This window comes from Melanotaenia boesemani, chromosome 12, assembly GCF_017639745.1.
Source record: "Melanotaenia boesemani isolate fMelBoe1 chromosome 12, fMelBoe1.pri, whole genome shotgun sequence".
In the NCBI taxonomy this organism is placed as follows: domain Eukaryota; kingdom Metazoa; phylum Chordata; class Actinopteri; order Atheriniformes; family Melanotaeniidae; genus Melanotaenia; species Melanotaenia boesemani.
This window is the reverse complement of record NC_055693.1, coordinates 1872731-1891484: the sequence shown is the minus strand read 5'-3', so window position 1 is coordinate 1891484 and position 18754 is coordinate 1872731. Positions and strand designations below refer to the sequence as shown.

At 47.3% G+C, this 18754-nt stretch overlaps 1 protein-coding gene across 2 annotated transcripts in view; it reads right to left on the bottom strand.

The window, feature by feature from the left end:
- The window catches only part of LOC121650710 (contactin-associated protein-like 5), a 168961-nt gene that overhangs the window by 71791 nt on the left and 78416 nt on the right, over nt 1–18754 (bottom strand). For both annotated transcript variants that reach the window (XR_006012319.1, XM_042002380.1), the window contains exons 8-10: nt 14702–14969; nt 4186–4329; nt 3931–4090 (exon numbers count right to left, since the gene is read on the bottom strand). Coding sequence is in view for 1 of the 2 variants with exons in the window: in XM_042002380.1 (XP_041858314.1) it covers nt 3931–4090; nt 4186–4329; nt 14702–14969 (572 nt within the window). In the remaining variant the exon portion in view is untranslated. The remainder of the gene's footprint in view (nt 1–3930; nt 4091–4185; nt 4330–14701; nt 14970–18754) is intronic.

The following is an 18754-nucleotide window of genomic DNA, read 5'->3' as shown; positions in this document are numbered from 1 at the left end:
GATGAACGCTGGGTGAATGCTGGATGAACGCTGGGTGAACGCTGGGTGAAAGCTGGGTGAACGCTGGGTGAACGCTGGGTGAATGGGTATGAGCGCTGGATGAACGCTGGATGAATGCTGGATGAATGCTGGGTGAATGCTGGATGAACGCTGGGTGAACGCTGGGTGAAAGCTGGGTGAACGCTGGGTGAACGCTGGATGAATGCTGGATGAACGCTGGGTGAATGCTGGATGAACGCTGGGTGAACGCTGGGTGAAAGCTGGGTGAACGCTGGGTGAACGCTGGGTGAACGCTGGGTGAATGGGTATGAGCGCTGGATGAATGCTGGATGAATGCTGGGTGAATGCTGGATGAACGCTGGGTGAACGCTGGGTGAAAGCTGGGTGAACGCTGGGTGAACGCTGGATGAATGCTGGATGAACGCTGGGTGAATGCTGGATGAACGCTGGGTGAACGCTGGGTGAAAGCTGGGTGAACGCTGGGTGAACGCTGGGTGAACGCTGGGTGAAAGCTGGGTGAACGCTGGGTGAACGCTGGGTGAATGGGTATGAGCGCTGGATGAACGCTGGATGAATGCTGGGTGAACACTGGACAAATGCTGGATGAACACTGGGTGAACACTGGACGAACGCTGTATGGACGCTGGGTGAACGCTGGGTGAACGCTGGATGAATGCTGGATGAACGCTGGGTGAAGGCTGGATGAACGCTGGGTGAACGCTGGGTGAACGCTGGGTGAACACTGGACGAACGCTGTATGGACGCTGGGTGAACGCTGGGTGAACGCTAGGTGAACGCTGGGTGACCACTAGGTGAACGCTGGGTGAACGCTGGGTGAACGATGGATGAACGCTGGGTGAACGCTGGGTGAATGGGTATGAACGCTGGGTGAACGCTGGGTGAATGGGTATGAGCGCTGGATGAACGCTGGATGAATGCTGGGTGAACACTGGACGAACGCTGTATGGACGCTGGGTGAACGCTGGGTGAACGCTAGGTGAACGCTGGGTGAACGCTGGGTGAACGCTGGGTGAACGCTGGGTGAACACTGGGTGAATGGGTATGAACGCTGGGTGAACACTGGGTGAATGGGTATGAACGCTGGGTGAACACTGGGTGAATGGGTATGAACGCTGGGTGAACGCTGGGTGAATGGGTATGAACGCTGGGTGAACACTGGGTGAATGGGTATGAACGCTGGGTGAACGCTGGGTGAATGGGTATGAACGATGGATGAACGCTGGGTGAACGCTGGGTGAATGGGTATGAACGCTGGGTGAACGCTGGGTGAACACTGGGTGAACGTTGGATGAACACTGGGTGAATGCTGGATGAATGCTGGGTGAACACTGGGTGAATGGTATGAACGCTGGGTGAATGCTGGATGAACGCTGGGTGAACACTGGGTGAACGCTGGGTGAATGGTATGAACGCTGGGTGAATGGGTATGAACGCTGGGTGAATGCTGGATGAACGCTGGGTGAACACTGGGTGAATGCTGGATGAACGCTGGGTGAACGCTGGGTGAATGGTATGAACACTGGGTGAATGCTGGATGAACGCTGGGTGAACACTGGGTGAACGCTGGGTGAACGCTGGGTGAATGGGTATGAACGCTGGGTGAATAGTATGAACGCTGGGTGAATGCTGGATGAACGTTGGATGAACGCTGGGTGAACACTGGGTGAACGCTGGGTGAGCGCTGGATCAACGCTGGGTAAACGCTGGGTGAACGCTGGGTGAACGCTGGGTGAATGGGTATGAACGCTGGGTGAATGCTGGATGAACGTTGGATGAACGCTGGGTGAACACTGGGTGAACACTGGGTGAACGCTGGGTGAGCGCTGGATCAACGCTGGGTAAACGCTGGGTGAACGCTGGGTGAACGCTGGGTGAATGGGTATGAACGCTGGGCGAATGCTGGATGAATGCTGGATGAACACTGAATGAACGTTGGATGAACGCTGGGTGAACACTGGGTGAATGCTGGATGAACGCTGGGTGAACACTGGGTGAATGCTGGATGAACGCTGGGTGAACGCTGGGTGAACGATGGCTGAACACTGGACGAACGCTGTATGGACGCTGGGTGAACGCTGGGTGAACGCTGGGTGAATGGGTATGAACGCTGGGCGAATGCTGGATGAACACTGAATGAACGTTGGATGAACGCTGGGTGAACACTGGGTGAATGCTGGATGAACGCTGGGTGAACACTGGGTGAATGCTGGATGAACGCTGGGTGAACACTGGGTGAATGCTGGGTGAATGCTGGGTGAACGCTGGGTGAGCGCTGGATCAACGCTGGGTAAACGCTGGGTGAGCGCTGGGTGAAGGCTGGATGAACGCTGGGTGAACGCTGGGTGAACACTGGGTGAACGCTGGGTGAACGCTGGGTGAGCGCTGGATCAACGCTGGGTAAACGCTGGGTGAGCGCTGGGTGAAGGCTGGATGAACGCTGGGTGAACACTGGGTGAATGCTGGATGAACGCTGATTGAACACTGGGTGAATGCTGGGTGAACGCTGGGTGAGCGCTGGATCAACGCTGGGTAAACGCTGGGTGAGCGCTGGATCAACGCTGGGTGAACACTGGGTGAATGCTGGATGAACGCTGGGTGGTGGTCAGACAGGCCGTAGGCACGGATTGGCTGCCATGTTTCCGCCAGTCTGACCCAGATCAGCTGTGGCTACATGTATCTTAGCATCAGCAGGTATGGATAAATAGATCCAGTGTAAAGCACTTTGTGTGCCTTGAAAAGTGCTATATAAATCTAATTCATTATTATTATTATTACTATAAAAATATTATGTTGGTTATGATTTTTATATTTTAATTTTTTAATATATTACATATATTTCTAATTATATAATATTTTTTTAAAAAACATACAGACCTCATCTTTAAATACAAATGTTTGCCAAGTGACAAAAATTATAAATATGTTCATCAATAATTAGATTTGTGCTAAAAAAACAACCATTTTTTTCTGTTTTATGATTGTGCGTCTTTTAAGGGAAATTTTTTGATTTCAATGTTAACATGCAAAACTGATATAATATAATATAATATAATTTTTCAGGCTGAAACTTTCTGGTTTTGTTTCTCAGTCCAACCTGTCCCATCATCAGTCCCGGTGCAAGTCTCTCTTCTTCATTCCCTCACATTATTTTCTTCACTCCTTTGGGCTGCGGGATCAGATCCAGAAAACTGGAGAAAAACTGCTGATCCTCCAGAGAGGGAACCCCAGCCAGAAGGAAGAAGGTTTCTCAGCACATTAGACGTGATGAAAGAACAACAGAAACAAGGTTATTCTGGTGCAGCCTGGGTAAAGAAAACATCTCCCTCCATCATTCTGTCTTCTCCTGCGGTGCACCCTTTACCCGCTGACTAACAGACTGGCAGCGCTGTTGTGTTTGCATTTCCTCCAACAGCGAACAATCTGGGCTGGAAAGCTGGAATCTGACAGAGGCGAGATTCTCCCTGAGGGCAAACACGGGGGAAAGTGGCGGTTTGCATGTCCGTCTCGTTCGTCTAAACGCTGGCCTCTGCGTGCAGACGCTTGTGGAGCTCGCGGGTCTGCCAGGGCCCACAGCTGTGCTGGATAATGAGGGGAGCTGGCTGCACAGGACAGGAGGGAGCAGCTTGTTAGCATAGCCCTCTGCCAGAGATGGTGCTTCCGACTTTCTGCTGCCGTTTAATTGGACGATCCAGTCGGCTTGTTTGTCTCTGCAGGACAGGGTGTCAGTGACTTTCAGGCAACAAACTACCGTCCACAAATTAACAGTGAGGGCGTGAAGGAGTCCGCGCTGCCAGCTCGGATAATGTTTGACAATCAGCAGTCACACAGCCACGTTTTCTGTCAGCTCTCTGAGGAAACATCCGCTTTTTAAATAATGGAAATGTAGAGAAGAAACTCGGAGTGCTTTACCTGTCTTTCATGTTGCACGTGTCAAACTGGAGCTCATTATAATTTCCCAGCAATCCTTGCTGCACCTGACTGAGATTCAGCGGCTGGTTGTTGATGGATATGAGCTGCATGCACCCCTGGAAGGCCGGAGTCTGGACCTGACAGTCCAGAGGTGGACAGCCTGCAGGGAGACACCACAAACAAGTTTTACTTCATCCTTTCATCACAGCAATGACAGCTGGTGGCAGCAAGGAGAGCGATGGCGAGCTCACTAACCTCCGAAGAAGAAGCTGCCTCTTGACTCCACCTCTTCCCAAAGGTCAATGCTGGAGGACGGCTCACCGTCCACAGTCAGAGCAATCTGGAGGTTCCTGGAGTCCAGACTCACCGAGTGCCACAGTCCGTCGTTGACCCGGCGACCTGAACGACACGTCACATCAGGTCAGACGTGATGAAGATGTTTGGAACAAGATGTAGATCATCCTTACATATGAAAAACTAACCAGTTCTAGACCAAAATGAAAAATAAAAACAGAAACATAACAGACAGTCTAGATCCCAACCCAGGTACTGGATCAAGGTTCCAGTCAGGGCTTCTTTATTGACTGATCAGGATCAGGGTCACTTATTACACCTGTTTTACATCAGCCATCACGTCCTCCATCATCCTCATCATTTCCTCAGAGAAAAAAACAAACAAACAAAAAAAAAAATTAAGATAAAAAACCAGCTGGTCCTGGAGGAGCTGCAGGTGGAGACCAGGACGTAGAAAATCACTGTAGAGGTAAAAAGCAGTAAAAGTGTCTCTGCATCGACCAGAGAGAGAAAATGTTCTTTTTTTTTTTTTTTCTCCGGAAGATGATCAAACCCAGTCTGAGTGAAGTTTCTAACGAGAGATCTGCGTCAAAAATAAACCAAGATTCTTTACAGCTGTAGACTGAAAATGAGTAATTCTACAGTTTCTCTCTCCGAGCTTCATCACCAATAGCCAGCGACCAGTGGCATTAATCAAATGCTAATGAGTTTTACTGGAAACTGAACTTTATCTGGGTAAACATCAGATGTCCAAGTGTCAGTGAATGCAGCAAGTAAAGTATTTAAATGGCACCTAACAAGAATCACAAAGTGCTTCATCATGACTTTAGTTGGAATAGTCAGTTCAATAACCTATAACATCTGGCTTTGTGCCCCCTTTTCCCAGTCAGGGCCCCTGCCTGGTCCCCCATCAAACCTTTTCTAGACCCGGCCCTGCATAGCTGAAGTATAAACCCTGTCTACCACCTGCTCAGAGAAGGGTTCTGTTTTGATTTGTATCTCAGGACCTGTTTATAATAAGCATGGCCTGTAGAAAACAAACCTGCTGTTTAACATCTGCAGAGCACCAATGTCCCCTTGCTTCACCCAGCTGTTCCGCTCTCCCCGGATTTCTGAACCTGATCCATCTGGCTGTGTTATGACCAGCAGATGTTACAGATGTATGACCAGCAAACCTCAGCTAATAATGAAAAGTAATATGAAATAAATGCAAATGATATCTAAGTAAAACGGTTAAAGTAAGCTGATAAATTTAGCTTATTTTTGCTAAAGCATCCACAATAACATCACTTAGGCTTCAGATAAGCCACTTTTGGGTGGTTATGAATCACAGAGCTAGCTGGTGTCGGAGGTGGGGCGGGGACACAAAATATAAAAAGCACTTGGTGAAGAACACCTGGAAAGTTTGTGTTTGTGGGTAAAACTGGAACAGGCTGGGGGAGGAACTGCGTATTTAAATCAACACATAACGATATGCTACTTGTCATTTCCTTTTTATTCCCTTTTTTCTTTTTATATTTTGTCATTATGTTCAAATAAACTTCATTAATGAAAGCATATTAACAGTGATTCATAGTAATGCTGAGGTAAGGTTGCATCTGAGAGCAGGACCATACAGATTAGTGTTCTTCCTGTGTTTATGAAGACTATGCAGAACCCGGTCTAGTTCAGGCTGCAGTCCAACTCCAGCTTCAGTCTTACTGAGGTGAGAGTTAGGTTAGAAGAATTCCAACTGTTTTCATGCATGCACTGTCCACGCGCTCAACACTAGCAGGGATTGACTGAGAGGGGTGAGGAATGAGACCTCGAGTAGAGAAAAAAACAGTCTTCTAGGAAGAATGAATGTAAACAACTTCTAAAAGTCTCTGATGAAACTGATGCAGCAGCATCATCAATTACACGAAAGACACCTGGAGCTTCATGGATTCATGTCTCATAGACGGTTTCATGAAGAACTTCCTGGTTTCTCTGCACGAGCTGGACGAAAAACTAAAACAAGAGAGACGGTGCTGGGACAGAAGCTGATCAGCTGGTGTCATGATTCCAGAAACAACAACAGAGCCAGTAGAGCAGACCAGAGAGGACCAGAAAGGTCCAGAAAGGACAACAGAGGCTGGGAGTCGGACCAGAGAGCTACCATAGAGGTTCACAAAGGTACAGAAAGGTCCGGAGAGCTCCAGAGAGGACAAGAGAGGTCCAGAGAGGAACCAGTGAGCTCATTAGAGGTCCAGAAAGGACCAGTAAGGTCCAGAGAGGAACCACAGACTGACCAGAGAGGATCAGAGAGGACCAGAGAGGTCCAGAGAGGAACCAGTGAGCTCATTAGAGGTCCAGAAAGGACCAGTAAGGTCCAGAGAGGAACCACAGACTGACCAGAGAGGATCAGAGAGGACCAGAGAGGTCCAGAGAGGAACCAGTGAGCCCATTAGAGGTCCAGAAAGGACCAGTAAGGTCCAGAGAGGAACCACAGACTGACCAGAGAGGATCAGAAAGGTCCAGAGAGGACAACAGAGGCTGGGAGTCGGACCAGAGAGCTACCAGAGAGGTTCACAAAGGTAATGAAAGGTCCGGAGAGCTCCAGAGAGGACCAGAGAGGTCCAGAGAGGAACCAGTGAGCTCATTAGAGGTCCAGAAAGGACCAGAAAGGTCCAGAATGGAACCAGAGACGGAGCAGAGAGGATCAGAGAGGTCCAGAAAGGTCCAGAGAACAACCAGTAAGTTAATAAGAGGTCCATAACGGACCAGAGAGCAATCAGAAAGAACCAGAGTCAGTCCAGAGAGGACCACAGAGGACCAGAGAGTGACTGGAGAGGACCAGAAAGGACCACAGAGGACCATAGTTGGACCAAAGGGCGACCAGAAAGGACCAGAGAAGTCCAGAGAGGACATCAGAGGCTGGGGCTGGACCATAGAGCTACCACAAAAGACCAGAGTCAGACCAGAGAGCAAACAGAGAAGACCAAAAAGGGGCCAGAAAGGACCAGAGGAGCAGAGAAGACCAGAGAGCGGCCAGAGAAGACCAGAGTCAGACCGGAGAGCAACCAAAGAGGACCAAAGAGGACCAGAGAGGACCAGAGAGGACCAGGGAGGACCAGAAAATACCAGAAAGGGCCAGAGGGGACCAGAGAGGACCAGAAAAGACCAGAGTCGGACCGAAGAGGACCAGAGAGGTCTACAGAGGACCTTAAAGGTCCAGAGGGGACCAGAGAGGACCATAGAGGAAGAAAGAAAAAAAAAAAAAGAAACAAAAACACCACAGGAAACATGTGGGTGATAAAACTCCTAATGGAGCTGCTTGGCTTTGCGAGTGAGAGGTTAAAAATATATATTTTGTTTTTTAATGTTTTAATTTTATTTATTTATTTCTTATTTATATTCATTTTCAATCATTTTTAAAAATGTATTTTTTATATTTTCTATTTTATTTTTAATTAATTACATAATTTATTTATATTTAATTTTCACTTATTTACTTTTTTACTTTTGAAAAAGGGTCTATTCTGAGTCTGATGGCATTCATTTGGTCACCTGCTGCTCTGCTTCTCTGTCGTTATGAAATTAGTATTTTGTTGCTGCTGAACTTCTGATGCATGAAGCTGAATAATCTTGCAGTTTTCAGGGCTTCCGAATCGTGGATTTGTGTTGGTTTGTCGCTCCTGCTGTAGTTTTTTTAGAAGCTGTCAAAACTTTTGTTCCTCCAACCAGCACCAGAGAAAGTTCTGGAGCTTCCCGCTTCACTCTGAGCCTCCACTATAAACCTCTCTAAGCCCCTACTCTGCAGTGAGGGAGGAAAAACCTGCATGAATATCCGTGTTTGATAAAAACTCGTCCTTCCAGAATGATTGGGATGAGTGGTCATGTTGCAGCTTTTCTTTGAGTTTCTGTCCCCTCTGGTTCTGCTGCTCTAATTAAAATAATCCCTCAGATGAAGTGGAAGGTGAAGGCAGGCAGGTACCTGCTTTAGTTGACATCCTCCTTTCTGTGGCAGAAATGTTCCCACATCATTAAATCGATCTCTCCTGTTATCTGCTCGTCTCACCGAGTCATCAAACGCTTAAACTGCTGTCTAGTGAACTCATACAGGAGTGTTTGGTGTTCTCAGTTTTCCTTTTGCATCAAGCATTTATTAAAAAAACTGGAATCATTTTACCATCTAAATGCAGATAAATGTCAACAGTTCCAATAATGATGTGAAGTAACAGAAACATGTTTTCTGCTGAAGTTTCTACAAAGAAAATAAGTTACAGTTCTGCTTCATCAGGACCGCCTTCTAGAACCGGGTCGTCCTCTTCATCAGGACCGCCTTCTAGAACCGGGTCGTCCTCTTCATCAGGTCCACCTTCTAGTACCGGGTCATCCTCTTCATCAGGTCCGCCTTCTAGAACCGGGTCGTCCTCTTCATCAGGACCGCCTTCTAGTACCGGGTCATCCTCTTCATCAGGTCCGCCTTCTAGAACCGGGTCGTCCTCTTCATCAGGATCACCTTCTAGTACCGGGTCGTCCTCTTCATCAGGTCCGCCTTCTAGAACCGGGTCGTCCTCTTCATCAGGATCACCTTCTAGAACCGGGTCGTCCTCTTCATCAGGACCGCCTTCTAGTACCGGGTCGTCCTCTTCATCAGGTCCGCCTTCTAGAACCGGGTCGTCCTCTTCATCAGGACCGCCTTCTAGTACCGGGTCATCCTCTTCATCAGGTCCGCCTTCTAGAACCGGGTCGTCCTCTTCATCAGGACCGCCTTCTAGTACCGGGTCGTCCTCTTCATCAGGTCCACCTTCTAATACCGGGTCGTCCTCTTCATCAGGACCGCCTTCTAGTACCGGGTCGTCCTCTTCATCAGGTCCGCCTTCTAATACCGGGTCGTCCTCCTCATCAGGTCCACCTTCTAATACCGGGTCGTCCTCTTCATCAGGACCGCCTTCTAGTACCGGGTCGTCCTCTTCATCAGGTCCGCCTTCTAATACCGGGTCGTCCTCTTCATCAGGACCGCCTTCTAGTACCGGGTCGTCCTCTTCATCAGGTCCGCCTTCTAGAACCGGGTCGTCCTCTTCATCAGGACCGCCTTCTAGTACCGGGTCGTCCTCTTCATCAGGACCGCCTTCTAGAACCGGGTCGTCCTCTTCATCAGGACCGCCTTCTAGTACCGGGTCGTCCTCTTCATCAGGTCCACCTTCTAATACCGGGTCGTCCTCTTCATCAGGACCGCCTTCTAGTACCGGGTCGTCCTCTTCATCAGGTCCGCCTTCTAATACCGGGTCGTCCTCCTCATCAGGTCTACCTTCTAGAACCGGGTCGTCCTCTTAATCAGGACCGCCTTCTAGTACCGGGTCGTCCTCTTCATCAGGTCCACCTTCTAGTACCGGGCTGTCCTCTTCATCAGGTCCACCTTCTAGTACCGGGCCGTCCTCTTCATCAGGTCCACCTTCTAGTACCGGGCCGTCCTCTTCATCAGGTCCACCTTCTAGTACCGGGTCGTCCTCTTCATCAGGACCGCCTTCTAGAACCGGGTCGTCCTCTTCATCAGGTCCACCTTCTAGAACCGGGTCGTCCTCTTCATCAGGACCGCCTTCTAGAACCGGGTCGTCCTCTTCATCAGGTCCACCTTCTAGAACCGGGTCGTCCTCTTCATCAGGACCGCCTTCTAGAACCGGGTCGTCCTCTTCATCAGGTCCACCTTCTAGAACCGGGTCGTCCTCTTCATCAGGTCCACCTTCTAGAACCGGGTCGTCCTCTTCATCAGGTCCACCTTCTAGTACCGGGTCGTCCTCTTCATCAGGTCCACCTTCTAGTACCGGGCCGTCCTCTTCATCAGGTCCACCTTCTAGTACCGGGTCGTCCTCTTCATCAGGTCCACCTTCTAGAACCGGGTCGTCCTCTTCATCAGGTCCACCTTCTAGTACCGGGTCGTCCTCTTCATCAGGTCCACCTTCTAGTACCGGGCTGTCCTCTTCATCAGGTCCACCTTCTAGTACCGGGCCGTCCTCTTCATCAGGTCCACCTTCTAGTACCGGGTCGTCCTCTTCATCAGGTCCACCTTCTAGTACCTTAATATACTTAATTAGCTGTTTGTTTCTCCGCCTCGGGAGCCAGGCCTGCTCTGACTGCAGGGTTGTTGTCATGGTGATTGTCCTAATCTGGGTGGCTGGGGGCCCTGCATGGCAGCCTTATGGCTTACGGTCTGCGTCCCTGTCTGCTCTGACTGGGTGGTTTCCATGGTGATGATCTCTGTGGTCACGAGTGAGGGGGCTCTCTATGGATCCCTAAGATCTTGTTACATCACCTGGTTGATCGGTGCCGGTCACCTGTTTTTGTCCTCGCACCTGTTTACCTGTACCTGTTTAGAATGAATATGGGGGGGCGGGTTCTTTGTGTGCTTGGTGTGTGTGCAGACAACGTATGATTGCGTGTGTTTCCTAAATTGTTCTAACTTGAGTGTGTGATGCTTGTGTTTTTAACTTTTAAGAACTATTTTTGACATGATCTTGTTGTTACTTGTATGAAGAGTTTATAAATAAAATTAGATGTGATGAGATATTTGTGTTTACAGGAAGTTGAGCCGGTGGAGCTCAGGAAGAGGACGATAAATGAACATATACAGGTAAATGATCTGCAGCATTTCAGGGTTAAATGATGAATCGCTTCAGAAAGTCGTGACTGCTCGTCTTCACGGAGCAGCAGCCTTGAAGAGGACAATAACCTCAGCTATGACTTTACATTTCAGCCTGGCTGCTTCGGCGTCGAGGCAGCACTGATAAAAACAGGTCTGACCAGGCTGCAACTCCACTGCTAACTGCAGCTGCCTGTTCTCCACATCACACACTCATAATGTCACTTCAGACTCATGTTTCTCTGTGTGCACATGAGCTTCATTCCATCTCCAGTGGACTCAGACGCAGCCGTTAACCCACCAGGACCGACTGTGATTGCACTGAATTTCTTCTGTTATCAGAAGCTTTTGAAAAAACTGAAAACTGGAGGTTAAATTTAGAAGAAAAGACCTGAACTGTAACGGCGCTGTGAGCCCTGAAGCGCAGTCTAATGATCTCCGCTCATATTTCTGTTTGCAGTTCTGTCATAACTTTGCAGGAAAAGGTGGTGAGAAGGTGCGAATTAAAGTCTTCACATCTCTGCTTGTTGGAACAAACATGCAGGTTTCTTTCAGGAAGTCACAGCTGGGACTGAGGAGATAAGTGTCACGTCAGAGGCTGCAGCCTCCAGTAACAGGTTTGGATTTCAGCTTGAAATGACTCAGGAGCACACCGAGAACCCCGGGTCCACGCCGAGGACACTGAGTCCACACCGAGAACCCCAGGTCCACGCCGAGGTCCCCAGGTCCACACCAAGGACACTGAGTCCACGCCGAGAACCCCGGGTCCACGCCGAGGACACTGAGTCCACGCCGAGAACCCCGGGTCCACGCCGAGGACACTGAGTCCACACCGAGAACCCCGGGTCCACGCCGAGGTCCCCAGGTCCACACCAAGGACACTGAGTCCACGCCGAGAACCCTGGGTCCACACCAAGGACACTGAGTCCACGCCGAGAACCCCGCATCCACACCAAGGACACTGAGTCCACGCTGAAAACCCCGGGTCCACGCCAAGGAGGACATTGAGTCCACGCCGAGAATCCTGGGTCCAGGCCAAGGACACTGAGTCCATGCCGGGAAGGACACTGAGTCCACGCCAAGGACCCTGGGTCCACACCGAGGACACTGAGTCCACACCGAGAACCCCGCGTCCACACCAAGGACACTGAGTCCACGCTGAAAACCCCGGGTCCACGCCAAGGAGGACATTGAGTCCACGCCGAGAATCCTGGGTCCAGGCCAAGGATACTGAGTCCATGCCGGGAAGGACACTGAGTCCACGCCAAGGACCTCGGGTCCACGCCAAGGACACTGAGTCCACGTCGAGAACCCCGAGTCCACGCCGAGGTCCCCAGGTCCACGTCAAGAACACTAGGTGCACGCCGAGAACCCTGGGCCCACAACGAGGAGGACACTGAGTCCACGCCGAGAACCCCGAGGAGGACACTGAGTCCACACCGAGAACCCCGCGTCCACACCGAGGAGGACACTGAATCCACTCCGAGAATCCTGGGTCCACGCCGAAAAACCCGGGTCCACACCGAGGAGGACATTGAGTCCACACCAAGAATCCCGGGTCCAGGCCAAGGACACTGAGTCCATGCCGAGAAGGACACTGAGTCCACGACAAGGACCCCGGGTCCACGCCGAGGACACTGAGTCCATGCCGAGGATCCATGTCCATGGGTCCTCCTCCCTGCTGTCCCACGTCCTGCTGTAATTATAGAATTTACCCCCCAGGTCTGAGCAGTACATTGAGCTGGATCAGACAGATCCACAGACCAGGTCCTGGGGCTTTCTCTCTGTTGGATATGATAATGCTGCCTGAATATATAACAAAGATGCTATCAGAGCTTCAGCTCAATAATAATTTCAGCTCTGACCTCCAAAACTCCACCCGAGGAATCCTAATGAAAATAATTGACAAATCATGTGGAAGTCAATTCATATGAAGCCGATATCAGATTACCTCTTCCCTGAATTCATCTGCAGAGAAGCGTCTCTAGCCGAGGACTCTGAGGCGTCCCGCTGCAGACAGCTAATCTAATGCTGCTTCAGGTAAACGATATAAAAGGGAATTTGTCCCTCAGCTGTGCTCGTCCTCTCCTTCTATATTTCCCTGCAGACCAGCACCTCCTGAAAGTCTCACTTCCCCAAACAATCAGACTTATCTGTGCTACCGGATCACAGTTTTCATCACAGAATTCCAGGAAAGAAACTTTACTGAGGACAGAAGGTGAAATGGCTTAATGCTCTGTTTGTCTCCGAGCAAACAAGCTCACCTGGATGCTTCGCACCTTCCAAAACTGGATGAAAACAAACAAGGACTGAAGTTGGATTTCTAGGGTTTAAGGTGGTGGAAAAAGGAAGAATATCCTCCGTCTCCGTCCGGACTGTGGATGGGAAAGATTTTTAACTGAGTTGTTCAGGTTATTAAAAGGTCACATTAAACATGGGAAAAGTCTGGAAATGGGTCATTTTTTAAACCTGGAACAACAAAATCGTCTAGTCCTCAGCGGGTCTGTGCTGCATTCACTGACCCTTACAAATGGGAAGCAGGAACTCTTTTGCTACGTGAGGAGTTGTGGTTTGTAATGGAAGCATGACAGAAGCAAACATCCGCATCAGCAGGTTTTAACGCTGGTCTCTGAAAACAGAAACAGATCCAGACGAGCGAAGCGGCCGCTGTGAACATGTGAAGACGTGGCGTGTTTTCTCTAACACGTGACTCGTGGTGAGGCGGATCAGAACCAGCTGTCGCTGCTCGGACCGCAGACGGGGAGAAGTCGGATGTCGGATGTGTTCCAGTCTGAGCTCTCAGGTTTTCTCCGTTTGCTCCGTCATGTATCTCCGAGGACTGGTGGAAGAACCGGATCAAACCGGCTGCTCTGAACAGAGCTGTACACACTCGGCTGGAGGAGAAGCTGCTGTTCTGTCTCTATGTGGCTTTAAAACACCTCACGTTTTATTAAGACTTCCAGAAATGAATTGAAGAAAATTTCTCAACTCACACCTGGAAAAGCCACATTTTCATCACCTTTAATCTGAAATGTAAATGTTTACGCTGCTTCCTGTGAGACTGTTCACACACGGCTTCAACTTCAGCTGCAGAAATAAATACATAGATATATCAATAACTGTGTAAATTAATCAATTTAAATAAATAAAATTAAGAACGTGTAAAGAATAAGAAAATAAATAAATAATTAAATGTATTAAATAATATTAAATTAATCAAATGAAAAAATAAATTAATTTATAGATTAAAATAAATATATCAAACAAATAATAAGTAAAACTTTAATAAATCAAATAATTTAATTAATTAATTAAAAAGCAATTAAAGGAAGAAATAAATATTGAAAATTATTATTAAAATTGAATGAACACAAATAAATACAATTAAGCAAATCAATAAAATAAATATCAAACAAACAAACAAGCTAGTAAATAACTAAATAAATGAAACTGCTGGGAAGCGACTGGGAGGTGTGGGACTGGGCTGCTCGGGTGTAGATGGAGGTTCAGGCTCCCAGTTTGCTCGTTAATAAATTCCAGGCTCCGGACATTTGAGGACAAAGAAAGATGAGAATGAAAGAGGAAGGAACGTTGCGTGTTGACGTCTGGAGTAAAATGAACTTTGTTTTATTTTTCTATTTAAATGAGATGTAGAGTTAAAGGAAGTAGAAAAAAGTAGATTTATTTTAAAGATAAGAGAAAACAATCTTCTCCTCTATCTAACATGTTAACAGCTGGCGGTCCGTAAAAACCGAAGAAAACTAGTTTGGATGAAAATGGTGTGAAAAGGTGGAATACCGGGAACACTCGGATGTATTCCATGAAATGTCTCCTGGTTCTGGGTGGAAGCTGAAACTGTTTGTGTGGACTCACCAGCGGAGACCTCCGATCTCTGCCGTCCAGCGCTGTGGAGGCTCAGATGCAGCCAGCTGTTGCTGATCTGCAGGTCCACCTTCTGAGGACTGGGGCTGAGCTGCACAGAGAGCAGGAGCCCCTCTGGGTTCCAGGTCCTGAACTGGAAGCGAACGGAGAATCCTCCCGCGGCGGGCGCAGCTGCCGGCAGCGACAGGAAGCTGCTGCTGGAGCTCAGGAAGGTGCAGGCCACCAGCTGGGGCTGCGAACACGAGAAGGTCACGTTGCCCTGGAGGAAGAGGGGATGCAGATTTACATCCAGCCCTGGCAGCATGTCAGGAGAGGCTGCTGTCAGGGGAAATTCACTCCGCTGGGTCTGGAAATGTCACGTTGATGTGCACAAACAGGAGCCGACGGTTAAAGAACACCGACCTCATTCTGGCTCACAGATAAATATTAATGAAGATGAATTACTCCACATTAACAGCACCAATTTGTAGCATTTATTTCAGAACATGAAGTCATAATAATTACATAAAGCCCTGCAACATAACGCAGAATGAAACCAGGATGAACACCAGCCTTCATAACGAAGGCTTAATGTGGAATTTACACATTTTATCTGAAGGCTGAACAAGGATGTAATAAATAAAAATCATTTAAATATAATGTCACAAATGAAATGATGTTTTTATCTTCTACTGGATAAAAGATGGGCTGGTGAGATCTGCAAGTCATTGATTTTTAATTTTATTTAGACTTTATGCAGCATCCCAACACGTTTATTGGGATTGTACTTTCTGTTGCGTAAATAACGACAGTGTGAAATGTTTTTTTATTATATCCTTAGAAAACTTAGAATAAACCACTTCTTAACATCACTGCATTCAAGTAGAATCAGAATCTATTTTATTTTTTGACTCATTATATTTCATCTAATAATTTCATCCCGTTTTCATTTTTTCGTTGGTGAGATTTGGAAATCATTGTGCTCTGGCTTGAAGTTTTTTAACATTTTACACAGCCTGAGAAAAACCTGCGTCATGTTTATAGACTTTTGTGTTTCAAAGTCTCTGACAATAAAGATGATTTTTGACCAACCAATTTTTTCCTGCAGAGAGTAAAATGTTAAGAAAAAGAGATCCAGACTCCTGATTTTTACGTTTGAACTCTGCCATGACAAACTTTGCCCTCAGCTGCAGTTTAATTTAATGCAAAGTTTAAATTTAATCTTAATTGCATGCAGGCTGTACTCAAACCGGAGCGGTCGTGGCAGCTGAGGTCAGAGTCCTATCAGTCCTGCAGCCTGCAGGGCAGCAATCACACCTCCCTGACTCTCCATGTGATTCCTCCTGTCAGCCTCGGGGAGATTGTCCCATTGAAATTCCATTACTGCTTCCATCATGCCTGTCTCCTCCGCCTCTGCTCTGTTGTCAGTAAAGGCCTTTTAATGCAGCAGTTAAAGGCGGCGGCTGTCTCAGATGAGATGTGGCTTGTGGCTCTTTGGCCGACCCTTCTGATTGGTGGGGGAGGAGACTTGAAATGTGCTCATACTCAATCATATCACAGCCGGGATCACAATGGATGCAATGATTGTTTTTCTTTGTTTCTTCATTCCAGCAACTCAGAGGAATCATTTAAATTCTAGAAAGTTAAATGTAATTAAAGTAGCACTATGTAAGTCCCCAGCCTTAAAATAATGTCTTTCTGACTAGTTTCAATGGGGCAGTGATATTTCTCATGTACATTCCTGCAGCCGTCATTGCCCAGCAGCGTGCGGAGGCTAAAAAACCACAATTCACACCTTTTGCTTTTGCGGCACTGCGTCATGTTGCAGCCAAGTTTCACTTTACGCATGTGTCATACGCTAGCAACTGGATATCAACACCGCAGCTGGTTTGAACATATCTGAGGAAGAGAGGAAAAGAAAGAGCCGTCGTTAGGGGAGATCTCGGAGAAGAGACGGGACGAAGACGATGCCGGATTAGCCGTCGTTAGGGGAGATCTCGGAGAAGAGACGGGACGAAGACGATGCCGGATTAGCCGTCGTTAGGGGAGATCTCGGAGAAGAGACGGGACGAAGACGATGCCGGATTAGCCGTCGTTAGGGGAGATCTCGGAGAAGAGACGGGAGGAAGACGATGCCGGATTAGCCGTCGTTAGGGGAGATCTCGGAGAAGAGACGGGACGAAGACGATGCCGGATTAGCCGTCGTTAGGGGAGATCTCGGAGAAGAGACGGGACGAAGACGATGCCGGATTAGCCGTCGTTAGGGGAGATCTCGGAGAAGAGACGGGACGAAGACGATGCCGGATTAGCCGTCGTTAGGGGAGATCTCGGAGAAGAGACGGGACGAAGACGATGCCGGATTAGCCGTCGTTAGGGGAGATATCAGAGAAGAGACGGGACGAAGATGATTCTGGATTAGCCGTCGTTAGGGGAGATCTCGGAGAAGAGACGGGACGAAGACGATGCCGGATTAGCCGTCGTTAGGGGAGATCTCGGAGAAGAGACGGGATCATTAGGGGGTACCAGAGTGAGAAAATCTTCTAGAGTTCAGTAGTGCTTCTTTAAAAGGAGGCAAAATGTGAAGCAAACATCAGTTAAGGCTCTGATGTTTTATCCAGAGCCAACATTTAAAAAGAAGATCAACAATATTACTATGAGCTACAGCTAATGCTAAAAGCTAACATGCTAATCTTTCTCATGGCTCATGGCTTTGCTGGCGTTGGAGAGTTTATTAGCTTTGAAATTTGCCTCTGAAGCTGACAGCTGGAGCCATGACCAGATGATTAAAGCCTGAAAGCTCAAATCTTTTTACTTGGATGAACATGTGCAGGGACCTCATGTCTTTTGGAAATCACACCTTTACATGCCACATTTCATTACAAAAGATCTTGCACAGGTTAATGTGTGGTTGAGTCTGTGCTGCAGCACCAAGCTGGTGCATGATTATCAAATTAAACTGTTAACAGTTTGGTCTTTCATCTCCCACTTTACCCTGCTCGCCTAGACTTGTGCTTCTGTATTTTCTTCTCTTTTCTGCTATCAGTACATCAGTTTCCTTTCCTAATGGAGAGACTCTACGGCGCGAGATAAGCTTCAATTGGCCATGTTTCACATTTCAGAGCTTTTCACAAGGCACTAAATGTTTCTTGGAAGAGAAGCCGAGTTCTGGGTCCATGTTGGTACATCCAGGTTGGTTTTAAACCAGAGGTGTCAAACTCACTGATCTCCAGTGGACCGGACCAGTAAAATAACAGCATAATCAGCTGTGAATACCTCTGATACCGCGTAGACTAATGTAGTACATCTACTATTCTGGAAAAAAATAAGTGCACTTTCAGCTATATTTAGCCTCAGTTACACATGCACATGTTTTACTTCCATATTTAATTTATGTTTTACTTATTTGATATTTTCTTTATGTTTTAGCTATGTAAAATATATTTATATTTTAATATATATTTTTACATTTGTATTTAAAAATATTAACATTATTAGATTTAAATATAAATATATGTATATAAAAAATAGATTAATTTTCAAATAAATGTAATAAATGTTAAAATTTTGAAACTTTCATTTTTCATTTAATAAATTTTGTTAAAATTATTTTTATTTTTTAAACTGATAAATTAAATAGTTTAAAAAATTCTATTAACTTAATATATTTAAAATATTATACATTATAATTTTATTATTATTATATTTATTTATTTATTTTACAGATCAAAACAGATCTACAAAATCCCAAAACATGTAATTCCAGGTGTCTGGAAGTGAATCGTGATCATGATCAGAGGAACTTTTCCAGATCTAGAAGTTATTTTAAATCTACATACATGTACATTTCCACATGCGTGCAGTAATCCACCTGACGCGAGTCGGCTCATCATACAAACTGAAGTCACGTCCTCTAACCCCTCCGTGTCCCTGCAGTCTTGCTCTGGTGATGCAGACGGCATGGGGGCTATTTATGGGCCGAGGGGGAGTAAATATAAGTTCAGAGCTTCCTGCAGTTGCGGTATCGCGGCTAGGCTAACAGCTGTAAGCTAGCTGACGTTTGACTAA